This window comes from Neoarius graeffei, chromosome 20 (genome assembly GCF_027579695.1).
Source record: "Neoarius graeffei isolate fNeoGra1 chromosome 20, fNeoGra1.pri, whole genome shotgun sequence".
Classification (NCBI taxonomy): domain Eukaryota; kingdom Metazoa; phylum Chordata; class Actinopteri; order Siluriformes; family Ariidae; genus Neoarius; species Neoarius graeffei.
In genome coordinates this window covers 12,449,604-12,473,446 of record NC_083588.1, presented here as the reverse complement: position 1 = coordinate 12,473,446, position 23,843 = coordinate 12,449,604, and the positions used below count along the sequence as shown (strand labels likewise).

Genomic DNA, 23,843 nt, shown 5'->3' with positions numbered 1-23,843 from the left:
CGCTTTCCTGAGTTGGCACGGATGGCACGCAGGTAAGAAGTCAATAGGTTTTACAAAACAAAAAAGGTTTAATTTAATGAATGTAATATAAAACAATATTGGAATACAAGGGCGACACGGTGGTGTAGTGGTTAGCGCTGTCGCCTCACAGCAAGAAGGTCTGGGTTCGAGCCCCGTGGCCGGCGAAGGCCTTTCTGTGTGGAGTTTGCATGTTCTCCCCGTGTCCGCGTGGGTTTCCTCCGGGTGCTCCGGTTTCCCCCACAGTCCAAAGACATGCAGGTTAGGTTAACTGGTGACTCTAAATTGACCGTAGGTGTGAATGTGAGTGTGAATGGTTGTCTGTGTCTATGTGTCAGCCCTGTGATGACCTGGCGACTTGTCCAGGGTGTACCCCGCCTTTCGCCTGTAGTCAGCTGGGATAGGCTCCAGCTTGCCTGCGACCCTGTAGAACAGGATAAAGCGGCTAGAGATAATGAGATGAGATATTGGAATACAACAACGACAGTGCACAAAAATGAAGCACAATATTTTAAAACAATAATGGAATGGTTTATTCTCTGTACGTCTTTTTTATTGCTTGATAATAAAGAACTGAACCTACAATGTTATTCCCATCCAAGGTACTTGGCTGCTCCATGCACAAGCACAGATAGCGAGAGGCTGTTTAGTGCTGCATCCAATGTTCTTGATGAGAGGAGGAACAGACCGACACATGACAAAGCAGAGAAGTTACTGTTCATAAAGAAGAACCTGCCACTGTTCCTGAAGGAGTAGGCTAAGTAGACTCTATGCCAGAAGGACACTCCATAATTCATTTGCGATTTTGCACGTTGATGCATTTTTTTTGTTGTTGTTGGAATTCTTACAGAAGAGGTCCACCCAAGTTCAAATATTTTTTTTATACATTTTATTTGGGGCTTGATACACAGGTGCAGTGGTTAATGTTTGGTCTATATTTGTCTACCGTCATACCCCAGGGCAGAACAGAGAGTAATATGTTGAGTACATGATTCATACAGGCTGTTTAAGTGTTTGAGTTAATTATACACTTGATTTGGATTGTGTTGTTTTGGAGTTTTTTGTCTGAATGCCTTGTCTAATGAAAATGGGGAAAAAAGGAAATTAAAAATCAAATGAACAACTATACCTACTGGCAGTTCTACGGGAACATTTGAAGACTATTAAATAAACATTTACTTTCTTTGAAAAAACATGTCTACAATTATTTTAGGCTATTATGCAATATTTAGGGCGGCACGGTGGTGTAGTGGATAGCGCTGTCGCCTCACAGCAAGAAGGTCCTGGGTTCGAGCCCCGGGGCCGGCGAGGGCCTTTCTGTGTGGAGTTTGCATGTTCTCCCCGTGTCCGCCTGGGTTTCCTCCGGGTGCTCCGGTTTCCCCCACAGTCCAAAGACATGCAGGTTAGGTTAACTGGTGACTCTAAATTGACCGTAGGTGTGAATGTGAGTGTGAATGGTTGTCTGTGTCTATGTGTCAGCCCTGTGATGACCTGGCGACTTGTCCAGGGTGTACCCCGCCTTTCACCCGTAGTCAGCTGGGATAGGCTCCAGCTTGCCTGCGACCCTGTAGAAGGATAAAGCGGCTCGAGATAATGAGATGAGATGCAATATTTAAAAAATGTAAAACTTAACCGCATTTGAGATTCAGTTTCGGTATTCGGCCAAGCATTTTAATTGTTCTTCGGTTTCGGCCACAAATTTTCATTTCGGTGCATCCCTAATCAAAACTATGAAATCACATATGGAATTCTTCAGTAAACAAACAAACAAAAAAAAGCCACACATTTAAAAACAAACAATTCCATATTTTAGATTCTTCAAAGTAGCCACCATGGACCTTGATGCCGCTTCGCACACGATTGGCATCATCTCAACCAGCTTCATGAGGTCAGAATTTAAAGGTGCGTCCAAATTTGACTGGTACTGGACATCAAGTTACAAATTTAACACAGTCAACGTTTATACATTTAATATGTCCATCCAGACCATTGCTAGCACACAGGCACATTCTGACTCGCTTTTACTTAACTTCACGTGATCAAATTATAAAGCCCTCTTTCGCTTAAAGAATAGAATAGACTTGTATTGTCATGGCACAGTGGGGCAGAACGGAATTGTGGGAGCTCTACTCAAAACTGTGTACAGAAACAAATAGAAGAAAAACAAAAATAAGTAAAAGGTGACATTTTCCAAGTGCAATACAAGTTAAAACTTGCAAAATAAGTTCTTAAAATTGTGCAATGGTCCTTGAAGCAGGTGAAGGTGTGTATGTACGCATATGCATGTATGCCTGAGTGAACTGAATTCAATTGGGGCGGGAGGTGTCAGTGATTTTTTATGGTACATATAGCCCGGGGGAAGAAACTGTTAGAAAGTCTAGTGGTGTGGGATTTGATTGTCCCATCACATTTCCCAGAGGGCAACTGGTTAAACAGGTGATGGGCTGGATGTGAGGGGTCTGAGATGACTGGGTCGATCCTTCTGAGGCAGCGGGACCTTGAGATATCGTCCAGGGAGGGCAGAGAGCAGCCTATTTATTATTTTTTGTGCATAAAGACCATAAATGGGGTGTTAAATGCTTGCAACTAGCCATTTGTTATTCTTAGCATTGCTAATACACTCCTAAGACGCTTGGCAACAACATACTTGCATATAATTGCAGGATGCTACAACCTACTACGTTATCAGATTCAAGCTAGAATTCCATCAGATGGTAATTGTGTCCTAATTCACATTAGGTTCAAGGTACTCATGGGTAACTCGAGATTTTAGCTAGTGTTTGAACTGTTGTTCTAATTAGCCATGTGTAGCGAGTTAACATGCGGGTCATCCATCAAATACTTCACTAACGTGTACTTGTGTTCCAACCCGAACGCCTAAACTTTGCATTCTAAATGGATATCCCTAGCTAGAGAACACTTCTTGTCAACTAGAACGCCAAATTACTGTGTCTGCTTTCTATCTTGCCATGTACACCCTGGGCGTTCTCATTCTGCCAGTTTATACATACTTGCTTTTCAACTATAAAAGGTTACCACATACAAGCATATTGTGTACTAACGAAGATGCCTCGCTACCAAGGCCCTGTCCACACAGCAACGGATTCAGGTGAATCTGATAAAATTGTTTATCGTTTCGGCCTGGCGTCCACATGGCACCGGCGTTTTGGGTACCCCAAAACGAAATCTTTTGAGAACGGGTTCCAGAGTGAAAAAATCTGGCAACGGCGTTGTTGGCGAAGTCGTCTGGATGAGTAGAACGGATTTGTTTACGATGACGTCACAACCACATGACTGTCAGTGCTTCACGCCGGGTAGAAGTGTAACGAACTCGATGCGAGTTGTCAACAAATCCTATAACTTGGTTCATGAAACACGCTTACAAAATATTTTTCACTGTGAATATTGTGTAATGGTGCAAAGTGAGAGAGAGAGAGAGAAAAAATAGCCCTTAGGGCAGAGTCTTTAGTCCAAACACTGTGGAAGCAGTACCAAACCGCGCACCGCCCGTGCGCTTTCCAAAAACAAAAACAATCCCGCCAGCAAAAATAGGAAAAAAAAAAAAAAAAGGAGCGATCTCACCTCTTCAGATGTTGGTTTAAGTCTGACAATACATTCCTCAAAAAGGGCGTAGAAGAACAAAGTAATCCATCAATGTGTAGCATTCAATTTATTCCAGACCATTAAAGAATTCTGGAGGATATCAGAATGTTGGCGTACCGGCTTCCATCTACCCCCGTTCATTCCTCTTTCCGCGTCTTTCGTTTTACGCTACTGATTAATAATCAAAACTTTATGTGGCTAATGCTACAGAAGAAGGGGTTTATGCGCATGCATCTACTTCTATTGTTCTGGTGTCTCCGATGGGACCGTCTTACAGCGCACGTAGAGGTGTGGCATGTGTATTGCATCGTTTTCAGCAAGCATTGAGTTGCCATATGTACCTGAAATTTTACTGATCCATTGCCCATGTGGACGCAATATTTAAAAAAAAAAAAATCTCATTGCCGTTGTGTGGATGTAGCCCAAGTTTGCATTTCAATTCCAAGTTAATACGACTAATGTTTCCGCTAAAACGTGTGGCTAGTTTCTCGTATTACAACTACCATACGTTCAGGTAGCGACACTCAGTTACAGCATACTTGACTTGCACAGTGTCCCAAAAGCACTTGGTCTTCAAGTTTGAACTCCTCCCAAATATTTTATGACCATTAAAAATGTTTGTCAATAGTTAACTTGCCACATCTTGTTCAGCTGTTTTTTTTTTTGTTAGACATAAACACTTGCAATGCATCATAGTTTGTCCATTTAAATTTAATACTGTTGAATGCCCACAAAACAACTTGGTACCCGTCATCGCTTATGTTACAACAGCTGCAAACAGCCTTCTTGGAAACGGAGCTTATCATATTCCCAGGAAACTGCAGAGCCTTAAAAATTCAAGTTACAGCTTTACATCTGACTGTGATGAAGTGCTGACACAGGAGATTCCTTCCATAAACATCTCCCCACAGAAAACTTGATCATATCAACCATTAGACAAAGTTTTTCCAACGTGCCAACAATTACTTTTATGTACGAAAGTCAATTTTATATGTTTATGCTTACATTTAATATTACAGAACATCGACATTCTATCACGGAACATCGACATTCTATCACGGAACAACAACTCCGCTATCTTTTGGTCACCAGCCTCTCTTTTCTTTGTTCCTTTCTCTCGCCAAGTTAAAGGTGGACGGCTGTTTAGATTTTTCAAGTTTGTCATAAAAAGAAATTTTCCCGACGCCCAATTATTTTTGTGTTTCATGGATCGAAAGCTACTTAATTTGAATCACAGACTTCCAATTTTATTAGGTTTTTTAAATAGAACTATTCATGGAATTTTGGGCCACGTGGACCGAAATTCTCCACTACTTTTTCCTGCTTTACCATGACGCAATACAAGATACTACATCGTGCATCATGTGGTGGGCTTTCCCTGTTCGCACAAGGCATTGTGGGATACAAATTTGAAAACAGGAGAGAAGAACGGAGGACGCGAGTGTGCGAATGAAACTGGAAAGACCGACTACAGTAACGGAAAGCGAGAAGAAAAGACGTCATGTTGTATAGGAAGGAAAGGAAACGCAGGACCAAACTCAAATATTGGCAGTCAGCGAGCACCGCGGTGTGATCAGCTATTCATTTTGCGACAGAATGATGGAACGGTCAGCGCACAGTCAAAGTAAGCCTGTAGATGGAAGTAACGAAACACTGGATGCCAGCTGCCATCAGTGTTTTGTGTAACGCGTTACAAAGTACACACGTTACAGTAAGTACACAGTACGTTACAAAGTAACGCGTTACAGTAACGTAACTACTTTTTTTGGGTGAAAAGTAGTGTAACGCGCTCCCACCGAAAATTTGGTAACGAAATGTAGTTCCTTTTCCAATTCGGCACGTTACTTTCCGTAGGGACATATTTAACGGCGACACCGCTTCTCAGCTTCACGCTTGCGCAATAGTCTCATTTCACACAGCTTTCATTTCACACAATAGGCCATAAGTAGAGGCTGATGGCATGATGAGAGCAAGCAGCGAGAAGCAGCCAACAATAACTTTTGAGGGATGGAAGTATTCTCATCTCATTACTTTGAACTCATTGAAACAAAGGGGAGGAATGTGAGTGTTAGGTGTAAACTCCGCCCTGGCCAGAAAGTTTTATCCACTGCCATTAATTCAACTGCTAACCTTTCTAAGCATTTGAAAGGAAAACATGCTAACGTGAAGCTTGTAGCTCAGGATCCCCGGGGAAATGATGGGCCAAGCCCAAATAAGCAGCCAATACTTCATTTTCACGAGGTAACTAAACAACAGTTGGACAAACTTGTCGCTTCATTCATCGTTGAAGAAATGTTGCCCATCAATACTGTCGAATCTCCCGCTTTCAGAAAGATACCGATAACAGGAGACAGACGCCCATGGTCAGATCGTAAAACTTTTACACGCTATCTGGATGAATGTTATCTGAAAATGGAGACTGAATTAAATACATCTTTCGAGAGTTTGCAGTATGTGTCAACCACAGCGGATATATGGAGTCGCCGTAACAGAAGCTTTTTGGGAATCACTGTGCACTGGATCAATCCACAAAACTTTAATCGTGATGTTATAGGCTTTGAATTGGAACAAATTCACTCAGCGTTTGGCCTTTCACATAGGATCACCACCACCACCATTACAGATAACGGGTCGAATTTTGTTAAAGCTTTTAAGATGTATGCACCCCCCGCCGAGCCTGACGAGGAGGAAGATGAAGAGCAATGTGTAGTTTTCACAGATATGGAAGAGTTGGGGCGGCACGGTGGTGTAGTGGTTAGCACCGTCGCCTCACAGCAAGAAGGTCCGGGTTCGAGCCCCGTGGCCGGCGAGGGCCTTTATGTGCGGAGTTTGCATGTTCTCCCCGTGTCCGCGTGGGTTTCCTCCAGGTGCTCCGGTTTCCCCCACAGTCCAAAGACATGCAGGTTAGGTTAACTGGTGACTCTAAATTGACCGTAGGTGTGAATGTGAATGGTTGTCTGTGTCTATGTGTCAGCCCTGTGATGACCTGGCGACTTGTCCAGGGTGTACCCCGCCTTTCGCCCGTAGTCAGCTGGGATAGGCTCCAGCTTGCCTGTGACCCTGTAGAACAGGATAAAGCGGCTAGAGATAATGAGATGAGATGGAAGAGTTGCTTGGCACCACAGAGGGTCAGTTTTCTCTTCCTCCGCATTTTAGGTGTGCCTCGCATACGCTCAACTTGATCTCATGCAATGACATCGACAAATGGCTGTCATCAAACAGTGGCTCAAAATTTGTGTACAGGAGTGCCACGGCGAAGTGCACTGCTCTTTGGGCAAAGGCAAGCCGTTCTACCGTGGCCTCCGAGACTGTTGTTGAAATATGTGGGGAAAAAAAAAATTTTGTGCCTACATCAACAAGGTGGAATTCATACCACGATGCCTTGTCCCGCATCACTGACATACCGGCCCAGGATTTGAATACGCTTTGTACGAGACTGGACTGCAGAGCCCTGACAGAGCGCGAACATCTATTTCTAAAAGAATACTGCACTGTTTTGAAACCGCTGACAGTAGTACTTGACATCTTGCAAGGCGAAGATAACTGTTACTATGGGAGTCTTCTACCAACCCTGGAGATCCTGATGACCAGGACACTGGGTCTTCAAAATGGACTGTCGAGGATGACTGCTGGCCTACCGGGGGTAATTGTACAGGTAAGCCAATTCTTAGTAATCTAACTTAAAGTTAGTAGCCTAGACATATGCTTATCCATAACGCGCATTTCTTCGTAAATATTCTAAATTTTGATACATGCATTAATTACGCTTCGATAGAGTCATGTGCCTGAAAATAGGCTTAGGCTATGTCTTTTCATTTTGTCCTAGGCTATCAAGACACGATTTGCACCAGTGTTGGAGAGCAGCGAAGCTTTATTGGCTGCCTTGACGTTGCTGAAATTTAAAGTACGATGGACGGGGCAGCGGAGCAGAGAGTGCATGCGCTTCTCGTCGCGGAGTGTCGCACTATACCACAGGATGCGGAGCCGGCCGAGAATAAAAACCGAGAAGTTGCCGCACACAGCAGTGCCAACGAGGACTTGTTTTCTTTTGATGATGAGGAGGATGAAATCATGTCCTTTAGCGCAGATGCAGAGGTACTTGAGGACATGAGATCAGGCTCAGAGTTAGGAGTCCTCAACCGTTTCCCCCGAGTGAAAGCGGTGTTCATGAAATACAACACTGCCACACCATCCAGTGCACAGGCTGTTCAGCCTGGGAGGTCTTGTGCTGACCCCCAGAAGAAACAGACTTTCCGATAAACGTTTTGAAAGACTACTCCTGATGAGGTATAATCACACATTTTGTGCTGATCTAGAATAAGTTGACTGCCACCCATGCTATAGCTTTGGCCTTTGCACAATACTTTTTTTTTTTCTTTCTCTTGCCATGATCACACTGAAGGGTAAGCAGTAGCCTTTTTTAATGTTGGGGCTAGTTTTGTGTTAAGTTGTAGGCCTATTATGCCATTTTTATTTTATTTACTCAAGCCATCAGCATCAAACTATTTTGAGATTATTCTATTTTTCTGTTGGATTTATATGAGGCATGTTTTATTTTGAGACATATGAGCCATTTTGAGGTTGTCGTCACATTCCTAAGGAGCCTATATTGAGGCTGTTATTTGCTGCTGTTTCACAGGGCTTTGGTGGTGAAGCCTGTAGCCAAATACAGTGGGGCAAAAAAGTATTTAGTCAGCCACCAATTGTGCAAGTTCTCCCACTTAAAAAGATGAGAGAGGCCTGTAATTTTCATCATAGGTATACCTCAACTATGAGAGACAGAATGGGGGGAAAGAATCCAGGAAATCACATTGTAGGATTTTTAATGAATTAACTGGTAAATTCCTCGGTAAAATAAGTATTTGGTCACCTACAAACAAGCAAGATTTCTGGCTCTCACAGACCTGTAACTTCTTCTTTAAGAGGCTCCTCTGTCCTCCACTCGTTACCTGTATTAATGGCACCTGTTTGAACTCGTTATCAGTATAAAAGACACCTGTCCACAACCTCAAACAGTCACACTCCAAACTCCACTATGGCCAAGACCAAAGAGCTGTCAAAGGACACCAGAAACAAAATTGTAGACCTGCACCAGGCTGGGAAGACTGAATCTGCAACAGGTAAGCAGCTTGGTGTGAAGAAATCAACTGTGGGAGCAATTATTAGAAAATGGAAGACATACAAGACCACTGATAATCTCCCTCGATCTGGGGCTCCACGCAAGATCTCACCCCGTGGGGTCAAAACGATCACAAGAACTGTGAGCAAAAATCCCAGAACCACATGGGGGGACCTAGTGAATGACCTGCAGAGAGCTGGGACCAAAGTAACAAAGGCTACCATCAGTAACACACTACGCCGCCAGGGACTCAAATCCTGCAGTGCCAGACGTGTCCCCCTGCTTAAGCCAGTACGTGTCCAGGCCCGTCTGAAATTTGCTAGAGAGCATTTGGATGATCCAGAAGAGGATTGGGAGAATGTCATATGGTCAGATGAAACCAAAATAGAACTTTTTGGTAAAAACTCAACTTGTCGTGTTTGGAGGAGAAAGAATGCCGAGTTGCATCCAAAGAACACCATACGTACTGTGAAGCATGAGGGTGGAAACATTATGCTTTGGGGCTGTTTTTCTGCAAAGGGACCAGGACGACTGATCCGTGTAAAGGAAAGAATGAATGGGGCCATGTATTGTGAGATTGAGTGAAAACCACCTTCCATCAGCAAGGGCATTGAAGATGAACCGTGGCTGGGTCGTTCAGCATGACAATGATCCCAAACACACCGCCCGGGCAACGAAGGAGCAGCTTCGTAAGAAGCATTTCAAGGTCCTGGAGTGGCCTAGCCAGTCTCCAGATCTCAACCCCATAGAAAATCTTTGGAGGGAGTTGAAAGTCTGTGTTCCCCAGCGACAGCCCCAAAACATCACTGCTCTAGAGGAGATCTGCATGGAGGAATGGGCCAAAATACCAGCAACAGTGTGTGAAAACCTTGTGAAGACTTACAGAAAACGTTTGACCTCTGTCATTGCCAACAAAGGGTATATAACAAAGTATTAAGATGAACTTTTGTTATTGACCAAATACTTATTTTCCACCATAATTTGCAAATAAATTCTTTAAAAACCAGAGACAATGTGATTTTCTGGATTTGTTTTCCTCATTTTGTCTCTCATAGTTGAGGTATACCTATGATGAAAATTACAGGCCTCTCATCTTTTTAAGTGGGAGAACTTGCACAATTGGTGACTGACTAAATACTTTTTTTGCCCCACTGTATGTTCATGTCAAGTGCAGAATAAAGAGCATAAAAGAAATGTCATGTCATCAACAGAACTTTCTGTAGGCAGCCTACAGTAGGCCTACACATTTAGGAACAATGGAGTACTGCCCAGACTCAAGCAATGTAAAGGTAACAAATAACGTAAAAAGTTACTTTACATAGAAGGTAACTAAGTAAAGTAACATTACTTTTTAAAGAAGTAACGAGTAATGAGCAAAAGCTACTTTTTAAAAGCAACTGCCCCAACACTGGCTGCCACAAAACCCGAAAGATGAAGATGACGACCACGAAGGCAAACTTGCGCATGCGCACACGGACTTCCTCTGTCTGCTTGACTGCACGAAGCGAGCGATTTCATGCACATTATTTACTAGAGAATCCCCTCAAATTAAATAACTTCCCAGCCACAGAATGGCCTGTTTTATTATTATTTTTTTTAGATATGACAAATCTCACAATGACCAAATTTCACTGATTTTATGAAAGTGAAAGGCCATCTACTTTTAAGACCACAAAAAACATCACGTTACTTGAAGTGCCTCGTACTGTCCTGAACACTTTCATGTAGTGGAAAACATCCAACCTGCTACAAGCTGCTGACACTGGAGCCCCTTCCAGAAGTGTTTGTGAAGGTTATGGTTTCCATCGTAACAAGTCATTCACATGGATTTGGCTGCTCCACATAATCTAAGGGTCATAAACAATTTAAAAAATGAAAAGGTTACGTTGTGTGTACTTCTAGAAAGAAATTCATGAAGGAAGGCTCCAGTGTCAGCAGGTTGGATGTTTTCCACCACATGAAAGTCTTCAGGACAGTACTAGGCACTTAAAGGGCATATTCTGGACCAATTTCTCTTTTTTTTTTTTTAATATGAAAGTATGTCCCTTTACACACTCATCCAGAAGGGTAATTTTGCACAAGGCCATCTGTCTACAGCAGAAAAAAAAAAAAAAGTCTGGAAAAATCCCAAGGAAGTCTGAAGCCAGATTCGTGACGTCACCTGCGGAAGTGCCAACAGGCTGCGCGAGCTTTGCACGGTTTCAGTGCACAGCCTGTGTAAACTAAGCGCTCCCATTTCTCGCTCATTGTCCAGTCTTTTGGGAAACGATGAGTACTAATCCCATCAAGATTGGTGTTGCTACACCCTCCTACGCTACATCTGTTCACCATTTTAATAATTACATGATAATGTTGAAGAAATTTGCAGAAAACCACCACGTCGTTTTCTCATAAACAGACCAGCGCTGACGTAGGATACAGAAGGAGGCGTCCCGCGCGTGATGTCACGAAAATCAATGTTTCCTGGGAAATCCGAATGCCAAGTTTTTTCAGAGGCGGACCAATTCGCCTCAAATGGCTTGATTTCAACTGAATTTTTCTGGTATAGACCCCTTTCACTGACGTCACCTGAAACCGGAAGTAAACAGACCCTGCGCCATTTTGGAAGACCAACAAACTCATGATAAGGGGATAATAACGGCAGCGGTATGTGAACCCACGAGAATAAAGTGGAGTGGCAAACGACTTAAACAAATCTGAGCTGTTTTATTTATGATTTATTGGCCCAACAGTAGACTTGAAAGAAACCTGTGTGAGACTTGGCAAAAAACTGTGGATAAGTCTGTGCATGATCTGTGGACACTTTGAGGTAAGCAAACGCAAGAAATTCAAATTTAAAACATGCTAAATTGGCCTCAAGTTGATAACTGTATGAGGAGCAAGCCTGCCAGACTTCTACAATTTAATAATAATAATAATAATAATAATAATAATAATAAAGGATGGTTTGGGGCTTGCTCGCTGCTGCCAGGTTGGTTGTTGAGTAGCCTGACTGTTTTTTTTTCTTCTTGCGTGTGGTATCATTGTTGACGCGAGGTTGTTTTTTGAACATGCCAATGCGGACACGATTTCCCCTGATGAGTTATGACTTCAGACGCGATGCGTGTGTGGAGTCCGCGTGATATGTGCGCAAGATAGGCTTCTCATGTGTTTGGAGATCCGCGCTCCGAGACAAGCGCAAGCACACACACCCCCAAGGGAAAAAAAGGGACCCCCCCCCGAAAATATCGGCATAGTTCGAACACTGAGTGTAGGCACTGGGTGTAAACAACAAATAGTTTACAATGTCTGGGTAGCAAACAGATGGCAGAATTGGTGTCCGGTCCTCCTTATGTTTCCATTCTCCCTTGCCACAAGTCTTATCATATGGGTCAAACCCATCAATCACAGCCAGTTTCTCCACATACCGTGCCCTTTCTGCAACTGGTAATGTACTCACATAACCAGAATTATCATCCATCGTGTCACTTTACTCTTGCTCGTACTTTTATATTGTGAGTGCATGTACTTGGTCTTCCAATATGGCGCCTAACAAAATCTCGCGGCACGGTGACATCATGTGAAAGGGGTCTATTGCGCAAGGGAAAAAAAATTGCAGAGAATGAAGAATGTGACAGATATTTGACCAAAGTTTAATATAAAATAGGAGAAATACATTGATCTTGCTCCTGAATTTACCCATGCTATGCACTTTAAAGTAACATGACATTTTTTGTCGCCTTAAAAGTAGACGACAGTGTCGTGAATCAAGTCAAGTCTGTTTGTATAGCGCTTTTAACAATAGACATTGTCCCAAAGCAACTTTACAGAATCTGAATGACCCAAGACATGAGCTAATTTTATCCATAATCTATCCCCAACGAGCAAGCCCGTGGCGACAGTGGCAAGGAAAAACTCCCTCAGACGACACGAGGAAGAAACCTCGAGAGGAACCAGACCCAAAAGGGAACCCATCCTCACCGGGACAACAGCAGACAACATGACTATAACATTAACAGTTTTAACATCAAGTGCATGTGTACATCTCCTTCCAGAAGTACACACAACGAAACCTTTTATTTTTTCATACTTTGAGTCTTAGATTCTGTGGAGCAGCCAAATTCATGGAAACCATAACATTCACAAACAGCTGCCTGAATTGGTGGTATACAAAATGAATGGGGGAAGAGAAAAAAAAAAAAAAACTCTGACCAATCAGAATCAAGAATAGACTAATTAAAATTCAAATCAAGTCATCATTACAAGTCTTCTCCATTTAACTGTCCAAACGTCAAACAAAGGCACGCGACTATTCGCTGACATACACTACCATTCAAAAGTTTGGGGTCACCCAGACAGTTTTGTGTTTTCCATGAAAACTCACACTTTTATTTACCACCATAAGTTGTAAAATGAATAGAAAATATAGTCAAGACATTTTTCTGGCCATTTTGAGCATTTAATCGACCCCACAAATGTGATGCTCCAGAAACTCAATCTGCTCAAAGGAAGGTCAGTTTTATAGCTTCTCTAAAGAGCTCAACTGTTTTCAGCTGTGCTAACATGATTGTACAAGGGTTTTCTAATCATCCATTAGCCTTCTGAGGCAATGAGCAAACACATTGTACCATTAGAACACTGGAGTGAGAGTTGCTGGAAATGGGCCTCTATACACCTATGGAGATATTGCACCAAAAACCAGACATTTGCAGCTAGAATAGTCATTTACCACATTAGCAATGTATAGAGTGGATTTCTGATTAGTTTAAAGTGATCTTCATTGAAAAGAACAGTGCTTTTCTTTCAAAAATAAATAAGGACATTTCAGAGTGACCAAACTTTTGAACGGGAGTGCATTTTATTGGCTACCAGTTACTATGGTGACAACCAGAATTAACCAATCAGGATGGAGCTTTTTTTTTTCTCCGTTTCGGTCTGAGGTATTAGCAAGCTAGCTACACTCTGTAGGACAGGAATATCGGTAAGATGTAATCCCATTCCCTCTGAAATAACTATTACGGTGTTATTTAAATCATTTGCAGAAGAACTGTCACGAAGGAATTTTATTTCCAAAAAGTTATTCGAATGACTTATTCTGAATAACAAAACAGAAACCATTTGCCTGGCAGCCATTCAAAACGCTCGAGCGCGGCGCATTTGACGTGATCTCGCTATTCATCTACTGTATTTCCTCTGGAAACTCATTCCTAGCACTAGTGTGCTTGTTAGCATGTAGGACACTGGGAAGTAATTTTAGAACCAGTTTACTCCAGTGTTAAGTTAAATAAACTAACAAGACGACACGAGCGGCTTGTAAACTTAGAAATCTCAAGCTTGGGTTGCCATGTTAAAATTCGCTCATTTGTGTCATGTTTACATTCATTCGCTTTAGCTCGTTAGCCACTTAGCTAACATTATATTAACAAGCTAGCGACACTCTGTAGGACAGGAATATCGGTAAGATGTTATCCCATTCAGGATGGAGCCTTTTTTTTTTTAATTTAAGACGTTTTATTTCGAAAGTTGACTTATTCTGAATAACAACAAAAAAAAAATGCCTGGCAGCCATTTAAAACGCACGAACGCGTCGCATTTGACGTGATCTCGCTATTCATTTATTGTATTTCCTCTGGAAATTCATTCCTAGCACTAGTGTGCTTGTTAGCATGCAGGAAGTAATTTTAGAACCAACTCTCGGGTACAGCTAGGTCCAGTGTTAAATTAAATAAACTAACAAGACGACACGAGCGGCTTGTAAACTTAGAAATCTCAAGCTTGGGTTGCCATGGTAAAATTCGCTCATTTGGGTCATGTTTACATTCATTCGCTTTAGCTCGTTAGCCACTTAGCTAACATTATATTAGCAAGCTAGCGACACTCTGTAGGACAGGAATATCGCTAAGATGTTATCCCATTCAGGATGGAGCTTTTTATTTTTTATTTAAGACTGAGAGGGCGGCACGGTGGTGTAGTGGTTAGGTCCTGGGTTCGAGCCCCGTAGCCGGCGAGGGCCTTTCTGTGCGGAGTTTGCATGTTCTCCCCGTGTCTGCGTGGGTTTCCTCCACAGACCAAAAGACATGCATGTTAGGTTAACTGGTGACTCTAAATTGACCGTAGGTGTGAATGTGAGTGTGAATGGTTGTCTGTGTCTATGTGTCAGCCCTGTGATGATCTGGCGACTTGTCCAGGGTGTACCCCGTGTCTTTCGCCCGTAGTCAGCTGGGATAGGCTCCAGCTTGCCTGCGACCCTGTAGAAGAATAAAGCGGCTAGAGATAATGAGATGAGACTTATTCTGAATAACAAAAAAAATAAATAATAATTTGCCTGGCAGCCATTTAAAACGCACGACGTGATCTCGCTATTCATTTATTGTATTTCCTCTGGAAATTCATTCCTAGCACGAGTGTGCTTGTTAGCATGTAGGACACTGGGAAGTAATTTTAGAACCAACTCTCGGGTCCAGTTTACTCCAGTGTTAAGTTAAATAAACTAACAAGACGACACGAGCGGCTTGTTTAGAAATCTCAAGCTTCAGTGAGCTTGTTGGGTTGCCATGGTAAAATTCGCTCATTTGTGTCATGTTTACATTTAGCTCGTTAGCCACTTCGCTAACGACACGGACGTTTGTATTATTTTTCAAGTATTGTGACGTCAACACGCCAGTGCTATTCTAACAGTTTCAAGGAATAAGCGCTCGCGTGTTGATTGTTTTTTTTTTTTTAAATACAGCAGAATAGTCAGTCAGTGAAGGAACCTAGAAAAGTAACGGGTGACAATTGGAACACAGCCGCTGTCATAAGATGCAGCAGCTGAACCCAGAATCACGACTTCCTGGTATCAAACACAACACAGACCGCATCTCTGCGTACAACTTACTCAGTTCGTACGACATGTTTGTCCGCGTTGTTTGTATTCCTTTCTCTCTCTCTAATGAATGGTAAACGGAGCGTCCCGGATCCTTTAGCTCGGTCCCTGCTCCCGGCCGCTTGGTCTCCGCCTAATCGCACAAACGCGGAAGTCAGAGCAGCTCGAGGAACGTTTGCCTTTGTCCATATATGGTAAACTCGACTTCTGCGCGACACCTCTGTAAGCATCAACAGATTCCGCGCTCGCGCATCTCGTGCATCCCAAGGACCGCTTTTAGGTAGCCGACGCATCCGCCTGATTCAATTCCACATGCTGTTGTTTCACATTAACGCATGAATGCAAGACACAAATCAACATGTCGTGTATATTTCAGCAAATGTAATTAAAACGTTTCAAACAAAGTGCTTTGACTGACAGTTCGGCAAGAAGTGATACATTAGCTACATTGTTAAATATAACTTAGCTTCGTCAACTTGGGCTGAATTCACTAAGAGTCTAACTCGATGCATTTATTTAGATATGAATAAATTTATAGTTTAAAAAAAGCTACGTCGAAACAGGCACACAATTATCAGGCAAAGGTTTCTTCTTCTTCTTGTTCTTCCAAGACAGGAAACCAACGTGCAGTGATGCAGGTTGTGGTGCGACACCCATGGAGGATATTACATTATAGTTACAAGGATAAACATGAGCAATGAGGGTGGTTTCGCAGGTTATTAACTTGTCGGCTCATGTCGGAAACTGTGTGAGAATGTGAGACCTGTCACTGCTGATAGGTCAGGAGAAGTGATTCAATGATGTGTCTATGATCATGAACTTTGTAAATATGTTTCTGGAATGTTTTTGTTGATTACATAGCTATTTTATAAACATGTACGTGAGAGTTAAATAACTAATATGCGATATGGCCCAAGGATTTTGGTCTTGCCCCAAATTGTTGCCACAAAGTTGGAAGCAAGTCAAGTTTATTTTTATCACGCTTTTAACAATAGACATTGTCGCAAAGCAGCTTTACAGAATTTTAATGACTTTAAACATGAGCTAATTTTATCCATAATCTTTCCTCGATGAGCGAGCCTGTGGCGACGGTGGCAAGGAAAAACTCCCTCGGACGACATGAGGAAGAAACCTCGAGAGGAACCAGACTCAAAAGGGAACCCATCCTCATTTGGGTGATAACATGATTATAACACTTAACAGTTTTAACATGAAGTCTGTTTTGTTGATGTTATAACTCTTCACTGATGGAAACTTGAGTGCAAAACTGTTCATGACAACTGTAGTCCTCGGGCATAAAAGCATGACTGTAAGTGTCCAGAGCCGTCTTCCAAGTGCGACTTTCGACTGTCCATATAGGGCCATCCTCCACAGGAGCCGTGTGATGAGACTCCAGCCAGACGGAGGGCGTCAGGATGGATCAGGCAGGTCCGAGGAGCAGAAGAGGTCAGCATCTCGACCTCAGGATTGACATGTAACTTAGAGGGACAGACAGAGTTTGGGGGTAGAGAGAGAAAACACAGGTTGTTAGGTATGCCCAGTGTCACCTGATGAGTAGGAACGGTATACATTTTGCGCCAAGTGCAAGCAGGGACTCTGGCAAAACAGCATAACTCAAAGGGGAGAGCCAGAAGGGAACACGGGCACAAGGGAGCCCCAGGACATAAAGCAGCCAGCCGCTACGCCGTCAACAAACTCGAGTGGGGGACTGACAGCATCCATACATCCCAGTTTACCAAAACACTCTGTCTGAGGACCCTCCAGATCTACACCTTTACCTCATAAACACTATTAACAAAAGGCTTGACTAAACAGTTATGTTTTCAGCCTAGACTTAAACGCTGAGACTGTGTCTGATTCCTGAACACTCCTTGGAAGGCTGTTCCACCATCATCTCGAATGTCTTTGTGCGCTGTAGCATGTTCCAGCAGAACAGTCCCCCTTTGCACAAAGCGAGGGAGGTCCATGAAGATCTGGTTTGTTCAGGTTGGACTGGAAGAAATCGAGTGGCCTGCAGCTCAACCTGACTGAAAAACTTTGGAACGAACTGGAACGCTGACTGCATCCCAAACCTCCTCACCTCACATCAGTGCCTGAATAAGCCACAGCCACGCTCCAGAATCTAGTGGAGAACCTTGACAGAAGAGGTGATTATAACAGCAAGGGGGAGGGGCAATTATAGAATGGGATGTTTTGACGTTTGGTTCTAGAAGCAGCTTTGGGACCAAAAGGTCACCGGTTCAATTCCCTGGACCAGCAGGAATGGCTGAAGTGCCCTTGAGCAAGGCACCTAACCCCCAACTGCTCCCCATGCTGCTCTGGGTAAGTTGTACGTCGCTCCGGATGAAAGCGTCTGCTAAATGGCAGTAATGTAACGATGGTCAGGTGTTCACAAACTTTTGGTCATATTGCGGCCAACCGCACATTGGTATTTTGGGTAGCCATCCAGAAATAGTAGAGCATGTACTACTTCGCTGCAAGAAACACGAACATGAGAGAAATCAGCTTTTTCTTTGACTAAGAACAGTAAAACATCATAATTTCACATTAGCTGGTTTATGAAGGAGAGCATCAAGTCGGATATATCATTATATTATCAAGTTTCTCAAAGAAACAGAAATGGCTAAAAGAGTATAATTTTGTCCCCCCTCCCCAATATCTGCTGTTCCACACTCCAGCCCAGTCGGTGGCGGTAAGTCGGTTTGCCAACCACCATAAAACCTTGAAGAAGAAGCTGATGATGATTGGTATTTTCGTTCATATTATCTAACTAAAGAAAAGTTACCCATCTAGTAACATTAGCTATAACGACTAGAGCGAGCTAGCTAGAACGAGGTAGCTGACATCACCAAAACACCAACTTGTAGTTATTCAACATTAGCGAAGTCAGAGAGCATATTAGCATGAGTTGGGTCACTATCATGTGAGGCGAAATTTGGAATATTTCACTAAGCTGTAACAGTTATTTGGCTAACCAGTTCCGTCTTTTGGTGTGTTTTGGCAAGTTTAGTTGTGCAGTATTATACATATTTTCAAGTCTTTCCCTTCACTTGTTCATGAATAAGTTAAAAAATTGTAATCATTGGCAAGTCGCTGTGGTGTATGAGCAATAAAACATTTTGGGATGTGCTGTTATTGGAAAACAGTCAACATTGTGTTGGTAATGTAATGCTGTGTCATTGTTTATTTCACTGTAACAGCGACCCCTTGTGTTTTCTTTCTGACTTTCTTCCCACAGCATGGTTGAATGCTTGAATCCAATGAGTCAGAAGGTCTGTGTTATTTTGTCTCATCATTATTAGTTTTGGCTGGAACATGAATTTTAATATTAAATGTCCTGTTATTGTTCTGTAGTAATTGGTCATACACAGGGACTTGTACAACAGGACATAAACAGAGGTGGGGGTTGCTTGGGGCATTCAGCTTGAGTATAAATACTGTATACGGAGGGGATTATAAGAAATCATGTGCTCTGATTGGTTGAGAAATTCTGACTATTTCTCGATAATCACCTCGAGTGACTCAGCAAAATGGTGGCCAATCATTTTGTCACCGTAAGCGAGGAAGAATGACAAATCATGAAAGAAAACATTGTTCCTAAAAGCGCTAAAGATGCTACAAAGTTTGGCCGAAAACTATTCAGAGGTAAGGTGGAATTGTGGTTTATTTTATCCATTTCAGAACAAAGTATTTTATGTGAGTCGGCGTAGATCAGTGACAAGTTAGCGCTGCGTCTTTATTACATTTGCATGCTGCTTTTCAAGTTTGAAATAAGTTGTTTTTTTCATACAGTTATTTAAAAAAATCGCCTGTGTATTTATACTAAAACAATTATCCACGTCAGGCTCACTGAATAACCTCAAACTCGTTTTGATTATTATTTCAAAAATATTGGCTGGCTTTGAGTGGTACATCAGATACATTCCATTCAGCTAGCATGATATTGAACGAGTCGAAGACAAGTAGCTGAATGGAATATATCTGATATACCACTCAAAGCCAGCCAGTATAATAATAATAATAATAAATAATAATAATAATTATTATTATTATTATCTCATCTCATTATCTCTAGCCGCTTTATCCTTCTACAGGGTCGCAGGCAAGCTGGAGCCTATCCCAGCTGACTACGGGCGAAAGGCGGGGTACACCCTGGACAAGTCGCCAGGTCATCACAGGGCTGACACATAGACACAGACAACCATTCACACTCACATTCACACCTACGGTCAATTTAGAGTCACCAGTTAACCTAACCTGCATGTCTTTGGACTGTGGGGGAAACCGGAGCCCCCGGAGGAAACCCACGCGGACACGGGGAGAACATGCAAACTCCGCACAGAAAGGCCCTCGCCGGCCCCGGGGCTCGAACCCAGGACCTTCTTGCTGTGAGGCGACAGCGCTAACCACTACACCACCGTGCCGCCCATTATTATTATTATTATTATACATACACATTGGAACAATTTTCGAGTTTACAAAAAATTAAGAACAGGGGGGTAACTCACCAATATCGAATACTGATTCTGATCGAATGTAATTCAATGTTCTGTCAATCCAATGTACAAAGTCAAAGTTCTCACAATAAAAATGGTACAGGTCCAAAAAGCCTGAACAGCAACCCAACTTCTGTACAAGCTATATACAGGTTGACAGTCCAAGTTCAAAGCTACTTTTGGTCGTAGTTGATTGTTCCATTGCAGTTGTTCAAAACAAAAGGGCTTTCCTGAGTGAAGTTCATGAGTGAAGTCCTCTTGTAAAAGTCTCCATCACTTTTCCTCACCTCTAAGTCGAACTTTGACAATATTTCCGCTATTGCGCTCTCTTTCAGTTTTGCGATGTCCGTTGGTATGTTTTTCTCTTGTAAATATGCGTGAAGAATATCCAGTGAAGTTTTTGTCGCCTTCCAGGTGTTCAGCGCGTCTTTCTCTTTAAGTCTTCCGCTTTTAACGAAGTAAATCTCGCAGCCATGTTTGTGTACAAATTGTTACAGTCACTTGCTAATGTGGAAGTTTTACGTCCCTGACGTGTCTCTTTTCCAGTTTTTCAATGTCCGTTGGTATGTTTTTCTCTTTTAAATATGCATGAAGGATATATAATGAAGTTCTGGTTGCCTTTCCTATGTTCAGCGCATCTTTAGTTTCGGTTTTCAGTTTATTTATTTCATGCTGAATCTGAGCACCGGATCAGCCTCGTCTCCTCTCTTTCCCGGCCGACAAAGACACGATTGTGCACATGCGCAGCAGCAAAGTTTTGTCACTGGATCTTCACATGAGCTTCGACATGTGACGTGTTGTCTTGATAACGTGCAATATTATAACAATATTGCACGCTCATTCTCCATTGGAAAGAGTGGCGTAATACATGGAGGATAAGCAGTATGATAATATTGCATGCCATCAGTCAACTCGCTAAAAGGGAAAAGAATACATTTTTATTCCATGGAAAAAGTGGCCAGGATGTATAATTCACCTTCGGTGAATAATTGTTAAATAACAGCATGGTCTGTCATGTCTTTTTCCTGAATTAACTATTTTTATTTTTTTCGCGGTCCGGTTTCCATCAAATCCTGCGCTCTGATTGGCTGGCGAGCGGGTCCGTATCCTACGATACGGACCCCGGATACGGACCTCTGGTGACTCGCTAGTTCACAACAACAACAAACATCGTAGCAATTTTTGTCAACATTTATTTTCGCATTTCTCAGGAGAACAGCATTAATTTTACATCATGGATCACGATAACGACAGTCTTCACAGCGAAAGCGAGTTTTACTACCCTGAGGAAGAAGAAGAAATAAAAGAAAACATTTCAGGCGAAAGCTAAAAACCTCTAACTTGCTAACGCCCAGCAAAAACATGGCTGAATCCTGAATGACTCAATTTTGTATAAATAGGGGACTACATAGGCGGCAAAATGTAGCTTTTTTTCCTGCCATGGAAGTGCACTTGTATACCGAGGAGGAAGCCATTTGCATGACAGCCGTGAATGAGGATTCAAAATGGTGGCTCGGCTCGGTTTTCCCTTTCGGGCGCTCTCGTTTTCTGTTAGAATTTGGTAAAGAAAAAAAGAAATATATTATTTACCAGCTTAAGGTCGGTCCATATGGTGAAATACTGTGACCTTGGCCCAGAGGGCCTCGCTCAGTACTTTCAAGGCCTCAGTCACGGTATTTCACGATACGGACCTCCCAGCTGGTAAATAACATATTTCTTTTTCTCTTTTAGGTTTGCATTTTATGGTTTCTTTTACATGTCGATGACAACTTCAAAAACAAGCAAACAACAACAAAAAGACCTATTTACTATTGTTTTTTTTTTTTTGTCCTTCATATCATGCTGTTGCTTTTTAAATTTAGTTTAAATATGGAATTATGAACAGTGCCAGTGTTTACATACATGTCAACCCCTACGGATTTCCCGTATTCCCTATGGATTTTTCTACATTTTCACCTTAAAATTATTTTGATTTATTACCATCAAAAAAAATCGTCATGAAATGCGAAAATGCACGGGAGCCGCCATTTTCTACATTTAGAATCATGGTGCGTTCATGTGCTATGGGAATTATGGTAAATACCAAACGCCGACATGGAAAGCACACATGAACGCCCCCTCTTGTGGTATTTTCCACTGGGCAACTCGTAGAAAATTTTGATACACGAGTTGCCCAGATGAGATGAGCTTTAACCTTTTCAACATGGCGGCGAGCGGTACAAGACTAGCTTATGAACCAAGAAAGAAGTGGTTTTCACCTACGGAAAGCTGACTCTCACCTTTTAAACGGGTCATGTTATGTATATTATATTATTATAATATGTATATTATAGCCTAATACAAAATATTCTGTGGCTGTCCAAAGAACGCCAACAATGATCTAGATACTGGCTACTCTCATTGTGGCTACAGCCAAATTTCCAAAAACTGCGTGGCATTCAATGTGTTAAGAAAATCTCTACTTGTCATGATGAGGAAATATTCAGCATTATTTACCTTTTGACTTTTGATAACTCATATTCCTGCTGCGCGGCACGGTGGTGTAGTGGTTAGCGCTGTCGCCTCGCAGCAAGAAGGTCCTGGGTTCGAGCCCCGGGGCCGGCGAGGGCCTTTCTGTGCGGAGTTTGCATGTTCTCCCCGTGTCCGCGTGGGTTTTCTCCGGGTGCTCCGGTTTCCCCCACAGTCCAAAGACATGCAGGTTAGGTTAACTGGTGACTCTAAATTGACTGTAGGTGTGAATGTGAGTGTGAATGGTTGTCTGTGTCTATGTGTCAGCCCTGTGATGACCTGGCGACTTGTCCAGGGTGTACCCCGCCTTTCGCCCATAGTCAGCTGGGATAGGCTCCAGCTTGCCTGCGACCCTGTAGAAGGATAAAGCGGCTAGAGATAATGAGATGAGATGAGATATTCCTGCTGCAGCTGATGAACAAGGCAATCTATAATTGTTTTAGCCAAATAACAGGCCTGATTCTGATTCCGAATCTGGTCCACCATCTTTAATTTGTCAACAACAACAAAAGCATGTGAACACAACACACTGGTAAATACCACTTCCCAACTGGAAAATATCATCTTCCCACAGCACATGAACGTCGCATTACTCAACCGGTACTTCCACTAGTACCAACAAGCCATTCCGAATGTCTGAGCATGCGCAATTGTGATTTTCCTGCACACCGAGCGGGAAATAACAGCACATGGCACCATCGAAGAAAAAACTCAAAACATCTAATGCCGCTTTTCCACTACAAATGCGGCTGTGCCGTGCTGAGTCGGGCTGAGCGGGGCTGTTGGAGTTGCATTTCGACTACAACCGCGCTGAACCGTGCTGGCTGGAAGTGGGTGGACACATTGGGTGGAGTTAGCGAAAGTGGGTGGACGTCAGGTGATGTCGTTAAGCAGCGCAAACAGTGACATCAGGAGCTTTTAAGCGGTAGTCTCACGACCCGAATAGTAAACAATAAACATGGAGGACATGGAGTCGTTAGTGTTGCTGGTCTTGGTGCTGTGGCTTGTTGTCACCGACAACGCCAACAGATACTGGCAAGAGCGTATAGATGAGGCGAGGCGCATAAGGCTTCAGAAATTCTCGTAATTCGTAATTCTTCTCCTTCCGGGTTTGCGGTGTTTACAGATCCCAGCGCGCTCGCGGGGCGTGTGTGGGCATGTGAGGACACTCCTCCTCACCAATCAGTGCACAGGGGAGTGTCTGCTCACGCCCCCAACCTCACTCGGCTCGCTTTGGCTCGCTTCAGCCCCACTC

General features: G+C 42.8%; 1 protein-coding gene across 1 annotated transcript in view; it reads right to left on the bottom strand.

The window, feature by feature from the left end:
- wdr1 (WD repeat domain 1) overlaps nucleotides 1-15,750 on the bottom strand; it is a 47,996-nt gene extending 32,246 nt beyond the window's left edge. Inside the window, exon 1 of the mRNA XM_060901252.1 lies at nucleotides 15,597-15,750. Within this exon, the coding sequence (XP_060757235.1) occupies nucleotides 15,597-15,612 (16 nt within the window). The 5' untranslated portion in view covers nucleotides 15,613-15,750. The remainder of the gene's footprint in view (nucleotides 1-15,596) is intronic.
- Nucleotides 15,751-23,843: the final 8,093 nt, after the last annotated feature.